General features: G+C 44.3%; 1 protein-coding gene across 5 annotated transcripts in view; it reads right to left on the bottom strand.

Moving 5' to 3' along the window:
* Window positions 1-2,004: 2,004 nt before the first annotated feature.
* Window positions 2,005-11,934, bottom strand: part of IKBKG (inhibitor of nuclear factor kappa B kinase regulatory subunit gamma) — a 68,160-nt gene continuing 58,230 nt past the window's right edge. For all 5 annotated transcript variants that reach the window (XM_040324832.1, XM_040324834.1, XM_040324836.1 and 2 more), the window contains 6 exons: window positions 11,450-11,590; window positions 5,621-5,717; window positions 5,394-5,543; window positions 3,096-3,202; window positions 2,950-3,008; window positions 2,005-2,865 (listed from right to left, as the gene is read on the bottom strand). In XM_040324832.1, coding sequence (XP_040180766.1) covers window positions 2,720-2,865; window positions 2,950-3,008; window positions 3,096-3,202; window positions 5,394-5,543; window positions 5,621-5,717; window positions 11,450-11,590 — 700 coding nt within the window. In that variant the 3' untranslated portion in view covers window positions 2,005-2,719. The remainder of the gene's footprint in view (window positions 2,866-2,949; window positions 3,009-3,095; window positions 3,203-5,393; window positions 5,544-5,620; window positions 5,718-11,449; window positions 11,591-11,934) is intronic.

Genomic DNA, 11,934 nt, shown 5'->3' with positions numbered 1-11,934 from the left:
TAAAAAAAATATAATATTCTGTCTGTATGCCAAACCTGGTACAGTTAGTTGGCAATCTTACTAAACGGCTGCTGAGGTAAGATCAATAATAAAAAAATCTGTTAAGAGCTTAAGTACCTTCTGAATGACTGACTCTTGTTGCTACTGTCTGACTGAGGGAGATGCCACAACAGGATACCAGGCAGCCGACGCAGCCTGAAGTGTGATGCTGAAAATTTGGTCAACATAGTTCTTCATAATAACGAAGATCTAGGGCATGGGTAGCAGGATGGCTAAGTGTTAATTTTCACAATAGTTGCTTTATTAGTCTGCACCACTTTAATGTGGAGCTCTAGGTTTCCTGACACTTAACAGTTTGGAATAAGTTGGTCCAAACAAACAATTTCCAACACCAATTGCTGTATCAACTGAATGTGGCTTCAGCTGCATACAGTACACAGTGCTGGGTTCCAGCTGTGAGAGACTTCCCGGATCACACCCGAAACAAAACAGGGTCCAGGTAAGCGGCACTCAGCTGTTCTTGGGCAGATTTGTGTTCTGTGAATGAACACAAAGATTCATCTGATTGGCTGAGTTGATGATTGTGACATCCTCCACCCATCAAAAGAAAGCTTTTTGTATCCATTCACAAAATACAAAGCTGCCTCTGAATGGCTGAGCACCGCTCAGCCCAACTGGTTTTTTTTTTTTTCTGGGTGTAAGATGGAAAGTCTCTGTCTCACAGCTGAAGCTACATCCAGTGCTTGGAGGCAATGCAGCACTTAGTGAAGGAAATGGCTAATTTGGTCCAAACAAACTAGTTATAGTGAAAGAAAACCTGGAGATCAAGCTATACAACAAACTTATGTGCACTGTGAGAAAACCATAACACAATCAAGGTACTACATTGTTACCAGATAATTATGCTGAACTTGTGAACATTATTTGCCTGCTTGCTAGTATCTGCATACTTGGCCTAGGTCAGTGTTTCTCAATTCCAGTCCTCAGGCCCCCCCCAACAGGTCAGGTTTTCAGGATTTCCATTATTTTGCACAGGTGATTTGATCAGTTTCACTGCCTTAGTAATCACCACAGCCTTTTCATCTGAGGGAAATCCTGAAAACCTGACCTGTTGGGGGGGCCTGAGGACTGGAATTGAGAAACACTGGCCTAGGTTCACATCCTTGCAGCTGCATTTGCACAGTAGCTCATTCATTTGAATGGGCTGCTGTACCAGCGGGAAACAGGGAAAAGGACCCCGACTCTCTACTAAGACTGCAGCAGAACAGAAACCTGTGGAGCTTCGGCACAATGTGTTTCTGCGCTGAGAAACGTGGCACGTTTTCCAATGTGTAGGGGTGCCATTGAGAATAGCACCACCGTGTGTCTGCCAAACAGCACGTTTTTGCTTCTTCGGTTGTAGAAACGCGTGTGTTTTATACCATCAATAGTATGAACATAGAAATATTGCTGGTCAGTGACTCAGGTTTGTTAGACCCCTTTCACACTGAGGAGTTTTTTCCGGCGGTACAGCGCTAAAAACTATACTGCCTGAAAAACCCCTGCACTGCATACTCAGTGTGAAATCCCTCAGGCTTTCACATTGAGGCGATGCGCTGGTGGAGAGAAAAAAAAATCTTCTGCCAGCAGCATCTTTTGGAGCGGTGAGAGGAGCGGCGTGTATACCGATCCTTCCCATTTAAAACAAAGGGAAACTGCGGTAATACCGCTCGCAATGCGCTTCTGCAGAGGCGCATTGCAGGCGGTATTAACCCTTTATCGGCCGCTAGCAGGGGTTAATACCAAACCGCTAGTGGCCAAATCCTGTGGCAATTCCGACGGTATAGCGCTGCTATTTTAGCGGCGCTATACCGCCACTGCGCCTCCCGCCCCAGTGTGAAAGGGGCCTAAGGCAGACGCAGCCAGGCAACTAGCATTTTCATATGGGAACCAAGTAATGTCAGCTCCCATTTTTCTCATTACAGGGGGTACTTTAAGCTATTCCAAAAAAAATATCTGGATTCCTTTTTTAAAGCAAAATCTTTTAAAAGCAGCTGTGTTTTATTGAGACAGGAAGACACCAGTATGCCAGAACCAAGTCTGATAATGGGACCCGGCCTATGAAAACAGAACTCTGTTACTTGTAGCAACCAAGCCGGTTCTGCCTGCAATTTATCTAGTGCTTGAAACAAAATCCGATTGTTTCTATTGGCCATTAGATGCTTCATGACTTCTGGGCCACCGTTTTTATGACCGTAAATTGCTAAACAAGTATATTTGACTTGACACTGTTGTATAACAATTTCAACTAGCGAGCACTGTCCTTGGTCATCCTCCAGGGTGCCGGCAAAACTCCAATGTTCCAAAAACACCATCAATCTCTTTCTCTAAAATATATATATTATATACATTCTTAAAGTAGTAGAATATTTACAGTAATAAAAGGGGGAGAACCCCCAAACATAAGTAGCTGGAACAGCATATTTTGTTAATCATCCTTCAATAACTAGGCTTGTCAGAATAGAGAACTCCAGTGCACACCACATAACAGGCCAAGGAATCTTTCACAAAGCAATACCAAGATGCGCTGTGGTGAAATACAAATCCTGCCACAGGTACCGTGCATTCACAATCAGGAGCAGATCTTCATTTCCAACGGGTGCTGCGATCTGCAGTCTTCAGCACGCTGAGGTCTATGGAGCCTAAGGCAGCAGGCTGAGCAGTCCTTAGTGTTGTGTGGTTATTGTATGCAATCCATGACATGGATCTGCAATGTGTCCATATCTGGGGCTTTGTACTGACACTTGGGGCAGCGAAATTCCTGAGGTTCTACTACAGGATGGAAAGAAGGCGCTGGCACATTAGAGTATGGCAGAGGGTAGAGGGCTGTAAAGAAATGGCAAAATGTATTAATGTTCAAAGCAAAAAAAAAGGACAGCAAAATAGAGAGGATAAATTGGTGCTACTCACATGGTTGGTTTGGTCGTGCGTTATCCACATGCCTGTTCCTCATGTCTTCCATCCTCGACCTACAACAGACACACGTTATCTATAATACAATCCATTGTATGTGGGGACACAGACAGATCTGCCTACCCCCAGACTTGTTCCTTTACCTTTCTTTCTTAAATTCCTCCAGTTGTTCCTGTAGCTGCTCCTTTTCTGCATGAAGCCGCTCCCTCGCCTGCCTTTCTGCCTGGAAGTCTGCGCAAAAAATATCAGCCTGGAGGGGTAAAAAAAATTAACTATACATAAACTTTAGCGTAGTATGTTGTTCACAAGATATGACCACTAGTTTATTTTCCAGCTCTATACACCGACAACACGCGCAGCTCACAGTAAAGGTTTGTTACATCTGCTGACGACAAGGCCCCCTGGTGTTGGCTGGGAAGGATTTACTAAAGCTGGAGAGTCCAAAATCAGGCTCACTTCTGCAAAATAACCAATCGGCTTCTAACATCAGCTTGTTCAATTAAGCATTGGCAATAAAACCTGGAAGCCGATTGGTTTCTATGCAGAAGTGCGCCTGATTTTTGCACTCTCCAGCTTTAGTAAGCAGATCCAGGCACATTATGAGTGACATTTTATTAAAGCAGGGTAAACGCTGGCTAAAAATCAGCAGATTCAACAGGAATTGGCAGACTTTTAGTCCATGTGTACTGTTATCTGTTCAACAGAAGCTGGTCTTTACTGGCTTCTGTCGAATGGTCCTGCTGGAAAACCAGCATTTGAATAGCGCTTGCAGCCAATAGATGATCTGTGTATTCTGGCAGGAGGATGCAATTTCTGTCACAAACCACTACGCTGCATGTAGTACTTTTCAGTGCTCACCACCGCAATGCAGTAGTGTAAACTGGGGCCAGATTGCCTTGTCCTTGCATTGGGGCTGTGCTGGGCACCAGAATTTTCTGATCGCAGTAGAATCGCTACACTCGCATTTCATGTTAGTAATGTGAAAGTTGCCACAACAAACCTAAAGCTAGCCATATACGATTTGTTTCTTCATTCAGACAGCCGGCTAAATGGATTCCTCCATCTACACAAACAAGGTGGATGGAAGAGTCACCCCACTAGGACATTGTATTCTAAAAGCATCACCTGCCACTAGCAGGAGTACATGAATTAGTGGCTGTAAGTGCTGATTAATAGAAAATGTCCTCCTTTGACAGAAGTCTATCAAGTGAAGACTGCCACACACTGATCAAAATTCAGCCAATTCCTGCTAATTTTCAGCCAGTTTATGGCCAGCTTAAAGCGGAGGTGCAACCGCAATTTTTTTTTTTTATTAAAGTCAGCCGCTACAAACACTGTAGCTGCTGACCTTTAATAAGGACACTTACCTGTCCTAGGCGCCCGCAATGTCGCGCCCCCCCAAGGCCAATCCCTCGATCGTTGCAGGTCCCAGGGCCGCAATCCTCCCTAAGGGAAACAGGCAGCCGAGCCTTGCGGCTTCACTGCCCATTTCCTACAGCGCATGCGGCTCTTTATGAATGTGCGGCTGTTCTCTGAGACACACAGTTCCCAGAAGACAACGCGAGGAGGACAACCAGCCGCAGACTAGCAAGAGGCAGATCACCTGGCAACTGCCATTTTTGGTAAGTAAAAAAAATGTATTTATTTTTTGAGCATTTTTAGGTAATTTTTTTTTTTTTTTTAGGGTGGACCTCCACTTTAACCACCTGCCGACCATGCTATAGCCGAATTACTGCTACAGCGTGGCCGGCTAGCCCTTGGGAGCAGTTATACAACGGCATTCTGTGATTGCAATCGGTGCATTCTTTGATTACAGTGTCCTCTGGACACTGCTGATCACAGATTGAGGTAAAGAGCCAATCAGCGGCTATTTAAAATGCGATCAGCTGTGTCCGATCACAGGTGTAAATGGAAGCCGGTTATCAGCACTCCTTTCCTCAGGCTGACAGCGTGAGGAGAGAAGAGAGACAATATCAGGCTTGTGTGAAAGGGACACGTGCACTGATTATCAGTGCAGCCAATCAGTGAAAAAGAAAAATTACCTGTTTGTTATAGCAAACTGTGAAAAAAAAGGTTTGTCAGTTTATTAAAGAAAAACCCAGTGGTGATTTAAATACCAGAAAAAAACATCTGTGTGAAAGAAAAAAAACATTTTTATATGGGTACAGTGTTGTATGACCGCGCAACTTTCAAAGTGCGACAGCTGAAAATAGGCCAAGTGCGTGCATATCGGTGTCACACTCCAAATCTACATAGGGCATGTCCTAGGTCAGTCACTCGTGAAGGAAGAATAAATGGGATGACCCTGCAGATTGCACCTTCAGAAATAGGTCTGACATGGCAGCATCCACTTTCAAATGCCATTTATTTGCTTTTGCCCCTCATTATGAACACAACCTGTTGGCAACCATTGTTAACATGACCAATGTAGACTGGTTTACCTGGGCTTTGAGTACACCAATTGTCTCTTTCAGGCTCTTCTGCTCATCTTTGTCAATCTTGAGTTTGTCTATGAGTTCTTGTTTGGCTACCAGAGCCTCTTCGGCCTCCTGCAGCTGTTGCTTTAGGTCTTGCAGCTGGAGATCCACGTTCTGTTTTAAAGGAAATTCCATGTTAGTGAACCATCCTCAGAACCAACCACTCCAGCCATGGTTTGGATACTTCTCACCTTCATGAGCTTTTCTTGATGAAGGCCATTCTTGATGTGAGCATCATATTCTTGAAACAGCTTGTGGTATGCAGCCTGAAGTTGGGCCAGCTTCCTCCTATGGAAACAAAAAGTTTCCTTTCAGTTGGCCTACTCAATATTTTATCCAAAACATTTTTCAATTTCATGTTGGAGGCTTCTACCTTGGGTCTCTCTTTATACATTTATGGGTGATAAGCTGACTAAATACAACAACAACCAAAAAAATAAGCGGAGAATATAGTATACATGTATAAAGTCAGCTGGCTTTTGGTGCTTTAACCCTTGTGCCACCAGGAATAACATCCATCTGTTCACTCCTACCTGACCCTAGCATGCATTTGGGTGAGGAATGGTATGCGATGTGCTGGTGCATAGTAAGGAGCACCCAGCATGTCACAAGCCCTACCACCCCATACTCCAACAGAGGCTCACAGATAGGAGAAGACTGGAGCCACTTCTGGGGTTCCCAGGGTGGACAACTCTACAAGCCAGCCAGTTCTAAACTGGCATAGCTGCTGTTCTCATACACACTTTTGCCAGTAATTAGTTAGCCTAGCCAACTGTCCCCCCAAAAAATGTCCACTTACTACCATGTTTTGCCTATTCACCTGCTCAAACCACTTGTGTGCTATATGATAAAAATTTGTTGTAAAGTGGTAGAAGATCCCTTAGGCCTCGTTCACATTTGTGCGATTTGTCTTGGGACTACAAAGTCGCATGACAAGCCGTTTCCAATGATAACCATTCATATATGTGCCACTTCAAAAGTAGTCCCTGTACTACTCTGGTCCGACTTTCATGTGATGGCTCTTTTGGCACTGTATTCATTTCATTAAAACTAGGGAGATGCAGAAGTTCAACTAAAGAGTTTGCCACAGCTTGAGCAGAGCATGAGCCAGGATGATCCTAAACAATCTGCAGGGCAGGAACAATGACAGGAAGACTCAAAATCCCTGAAAAACAGTATAGTGCAAACAGATTACGCATGGCGAATATATTTCAAGGAAACCACTTCCCTCAATTCCTAAAAATACAAGTTACCTTGCATTATGCCAACCTTCTTGCTTCAATCATTTTCATGGCAATGCCCCAGAACAAGTACAGTAGAGTATGTCTGGTCTTATCTGCATACTTTCAAGGTAAGGCATTTCATACTTAAAGAAGAGGATCTGCATGAGAGCCAGCGAACTATCATTTTCAGAAAGAATGGGAGTGGAAGACCCCATAATTCTTTTAGGGCCAGTTCACAGCAGACGCAGTTTCGGGTGCTATTTTTCTGCACAAAATGCATGTACAGTGTTTTCCATGTATTCCAATGGCTCCAGTTCACACCATGCAGTCAGCTTCTGCACCGGAAACTGACTGCATTGTGTGAACTAGAGCCATTGGAATACATGGAAAACACTGTGCATACATTTTTAGTGCAGGAAAATGCACACGAAACTGTACGGAACTGCGTCTGGTGTGAACTGGCCCTTAAAGGCTAGTTTACGTGTATATTAAATTGTGTGTTTCTTATGCAAAAGAACTTTGAACTGGATTTCCACTAGGCAGTCAACTTACAAGGTATAAAGGGGCCTCAGCTGTGACCCTCTGGTACCAGGAATTTAGTTGAACTTTAAATAGTTTATCACTGGAGCCAAGGGACAGGACAGTTTTAATCTTTTGTTACCGATAAATTTGGGCTTGATGTACATTGTGTTGCATCTATAATGTTTAATACACTTGCGTTGACAAGCCTCGACATCCCTTTTTTTAATGCGTTGCAATGATGTTTTGTAATCTGCCTTGCAGCAGACCCGGCAATGTTTAGTGAAACATGTTTCATTGGTCCTGCATTAAGCAATGTAGCCCAATGTGTGGTAAGGTGTTCCTCTAATGTGTGACCACTTCCCCTTTTTTGGGTGTGCTCCCGGTTTGCTTTATAAGGTAGGAGGAGGCTCAATTCTGCGTATAGAGAACAGCAGGATGCAAGTCTGAAGTAGAAGCACTGATCCTCTGAGGAAAGGCGATACCATGAGGTCTATGGCATGGAGAAGACATCACCAATAATTTTATTAAGTAAATGGGCACTACAGCAACCTCTCCTGAAGAGCATTAGTGGGACTTTGACAAGTTTATCCTAGTCATATTTTATGTTGTTGGAACAGTTACCACCACCTGTGCTGGGACTGAAATGCCAAACCCTTTCAGAATGTTCAGTAAAGTTTATGAAAAGCCACTGCAATGGCTTATTATTGTTCATGTGTGCAAGAAAAGCCAAGTAATGTGTTCAAAATGTATTGTAATGCACAGCTGAATTAAGCAAGTAACGTGCAAAGCTAATGAAACACTTTAAATGTATAACATGCAAATCGTATCAGCCCAGGACCTGGTGGGTATGAGGGGAGGTTGTCGCCCTCCTGGTGGTGTGAGAAGAACTCACTGTATCACATGGCAAGTGACTTTGGGGCCCCCCCCCCCAAGTCTTAGTGGCCTTAGGCCATGGGTCTTCAAACTATGGCCCTCCAGTTCAGGAACTACAATTCCCATCATGCCTAGCCATGTGTGTGAATGTCAGTGTGTTACAATGCCTCATGGGATGTGTAGTTCTACAACAGCTGGAGGGCCGTAGTTTGAGGATCCCTGCCTTAGGCATTCGCCTAGGTCAGTGATGGCGAACCTTGGCACCCCAGATGTTTTGAAAATACATTTACCATGATGCTCAACTACACTGCCGAGTGCATGAGCATCATGTGAAATGTAGTTCCAAAACATCTGGAGTGCCAAGATTCACCATCACTGACCTAGGTCTACAGAGCCCTAACTTTCCGCCATGGCAAATTGTAAGACGTTGCATTAGAATGCTCCAGGCATGTGGGGAGTTGATGTGGATCCAGGGATGGAGAGAAGAGGGTCATTGTGCACGTGTGTGGCTGACATTAGGTGTCTGGTGAGCACCAGAATAGGAAACCAGTTCAGTGTTACATGTGGTTCTTTAACCCCTTCCTGCCCGCAATCAAGGTTTGCTGGCATGATGCCCTGGCTGAGGATACATTCATTTATATTCTCTTCTTTAAGGACCAGCAGCCATTACTTTGGAAGACTGCTGACTTCCAATTTTAGCTGTAATTGACAGAGTCCCCACTGCTGATCAATAACTAATCAGAGTTGTTCCTGAATATGTCATTACTATATCATCTGTGATAGCGATTATATACAGGCTGAAAGCTCAACCACAATAATAAGCTTTCAGCCTGTAGAACACCGTCACATTCTGGCAGTATTGTTCATCTATAACAGCGGTGTCAAACTCAATTTCATTGTGGGCCACATCAGCTTTATCATTGCCCTCAAAAGGGCCGGTTGGATCTGTATAATTGTATGTCCAGCACATCCCCTCCCCTTACATTAGACGTCAAGAGCCACCTCACCATCAGAAAATGAGTCCCCCACTCTGCCTTACATCACAGTGCACCCCCCTTTTCTTATACTGCTGCTGGGAAGAAGCTGGATGCATTGCTTAAAAGCAGAAAGTACAAGGTCTGGAATAGGACTGGAGCTCTCCTGCAGCTGCAGGAGAGGTGCGAGGGCCACATGAAATGGCCGGGAGGGCCGGATTTGGCCCGCAGGCCTTGTGTTTGACACCAGCAATCTATAACGTGTATATAATAGTACAGGTGTCACGGTCCTTTCACACGGCTGGTTTTCATACACCCGTTGACAGATGGCAAATGGATGTAAACAAATGATCATCCATTTCCGTTCAGGAAGTGGCCCTAAAAAGATACAAACGGTCTGTTTTTGCATTGGTTGTTAAGAGCGGGCATCCGGCTATTTACAGATACTATACATTAGTCCTTCTAAATAAACGTGTACAAAAGTAAAAATACATGCACAGTGCAGGATATCTCAAAAAGAATCGTGACAATCCTCCTGTCAGAAGTAGTAAACAATCTTGATGTGTATGTGCTCCTATCAGACCACCTCCAGGGTAACAAATGGGTGTGTTCTCGCCTCAAAAAATACCTTTAAATAAATAAAGGGACACGCTCAATATACTGACAAGCTGATAATATTTATTCAAGAATCCTCTCCAATGTAAAAACAAGGATCATGAAAAAGATACAAAAACAAATAGTGCCCTCTATTTTATAAACAAAGTCTTTATTCAAGCCAAGAATCACATTCAGTATTCAAAGGCAAAACAACAAGGCTGCAGAGCGGAATATATCCCATCTCTCACCACTCTCCCTGGCTTCAAGGTCACAGCTTCAGGCTGGGTTCACACTACTACACTACTTTCATCCTACTTTACTCTGCTACATTGGTCCTACATTTATCCTACATCCATCCTACTTTCATGAACAGGATACTACTTTGGTCCGACTTCAATGATATTCAATGGGCCTGAAGTAGGATCAATGTAGGACCAAAAGTAGTACAGGGAGCATTTTCAAAGTCTGACCAACTTGTGTAGGACACTACAAGACGCTCTCATAGGGAAACATTGAACACAGAGCAAAGTAGGATCAAAGTAGTGTAGTAGTGTGAACCCAGCCTTAGTGCTGGCTGGACTCCTTGCCCTCTGTGTTATTCCTGAATGGTTCTCTTTCCCCTGAAAAGGGAATTCTGGCGTAACGCGGAGTATCAGGAGGCATTCAGAGTGAGCCATTTCCTCCTTTGGTGTTGTACAAGTAGCCCGAGTTTGTTTACTACTTCTGGAGGAAGGATTGTCACAATTCTTCTGAGATTGATTGCACTGTGCACATATTTATTTTTGGTATTCTGTGGTTTTGCACAAAGGACTTTCACATTTATTTTAGAAGGACCAAAATTAATATGTTACACCAATGACATATGTTGGGAGTACACCTCCCTATTGCGGACCAGTATCACCTGTTGGAGGGATCAGTACCAACCTCTACACCTACCTTGTGCTTGGCTTCAGAAGCAGAGTGTGGTTTTGGGACTGCAGAAAGGAAGAGGTGAGGGTAGTGGGATCACAAGCGTTTCAGACAGGGAAGAAGTAGTAAGAGAAATTACCACTGGAGGTAGAATCCTCAGTGACAAAATGGAAGCTGGACCTTTTATTCGATAAAGGAAGGAGTCATGATTTTCAGCCACCTTAAAAAAAAAAACCCTATGAAACCAGTTACTGGTCTTATTCCTATGCCACACGTCCATCCTGTGTGCACTGGGTCTGTTGGCTGTGTGGGTGGATACAAAGATTTACCTGGATGGAACACATCATACTGGAGCAACAGGGAAGGTACAGAAAATACCTTCATTTCATAAAAAACTTGTATCAATGATTCCACCTAGCCATTAGCAGTTGTGTCCTAGGTGTATGGCTTATGTGCCCATCAGAGCCCCGCCATCAGATTCTGAACTAGACGGCTGGATAATATTCATATGAAAGGGTTTATATTATGATAGGGCCAGAAACAATGACATTTAGGTTATTAAACACCAGTGGACACTGTATAAAAGGATAGGTCCGCACAGTGCCGATCCTGACCTCCCTGGGGCCCTAAGCAAAATGACATGGCACATTAAAAATGAGAAGCGGGGGGGCGCTGACGATAGTGACATGTCACATTAAAGAAAGTTGAGAAGCGGGGGAGGGGGTGTTCTGCTGTCGGAAATGACTCAGCCAGCGAGTTTAGAAACGGGGTGAGGGGGCGAAAATTACTTCTCACCAGGCGGGGCCTCTAGTAATTTGGGGGGCCCTTTGCAGCTTTGCGGGGACCCCAAGCGGCTTGCATAGTGAGTCTATAGGGAGGATCGGCCCTGGGTCCGCATCACTCTCATCCTAAATCTACTTACATCTCCTCACTGGCATTCTGACGCTCCACCTTCAGTGCCGTCTCTAGGCTCTGCACCTGCATCCGCCGCTGGTCCAGCTGTGTCACATGCTGCTTCATCTGCATCTCCCACTCTCGCTGCTGCTCTCTCAATTTCCACAGGCTGCAATAGAACACACACCAGAGTAAGATCACATATACAGTCTTTTAAATGGTGGCATACACATGGCATGGCCAATTAAAAACAGAAAATGAACACACCACTGTCCATTCTAAATGAACGGTTTTAGGTGGACTAACCCTTTGACACTTTTTCATAACAGATTAAGGAAGTTTAGCATTGACTAGTAAGAGGTTAGGATCCCTCTGAGGTGTTCATTGCAGTCTGTCGCTACTGGGGAGATTTAGAGCCCTTTCACACTGCTGGAGTGGCTGCGTTCGCGGCAAAACGCTGCTAGTTTCGAGGAAAGGGTTAAAACTGCCCACAAAGTGCATCTGCTGAATCGC

Source organism: Rana temporaria, chromosome 9 (genome assembly GCF_905171775.1).
Source record: "Rana temporaria chromosome 9, aRanTem1.1, whole genome shotgun sequence".
NCBI classification, from domain to species: domain Eukaryota; kingdom Metazoa; phylum Chordata; class Amphibia; order Anura; family Ranidae; genus Rana; species Rana temporaria.
The sequence above is the reverse complement of the archived record's forward strand: the minus strand, read 5'-3'. Positions and strand labels throughout refer to the sequence as shown.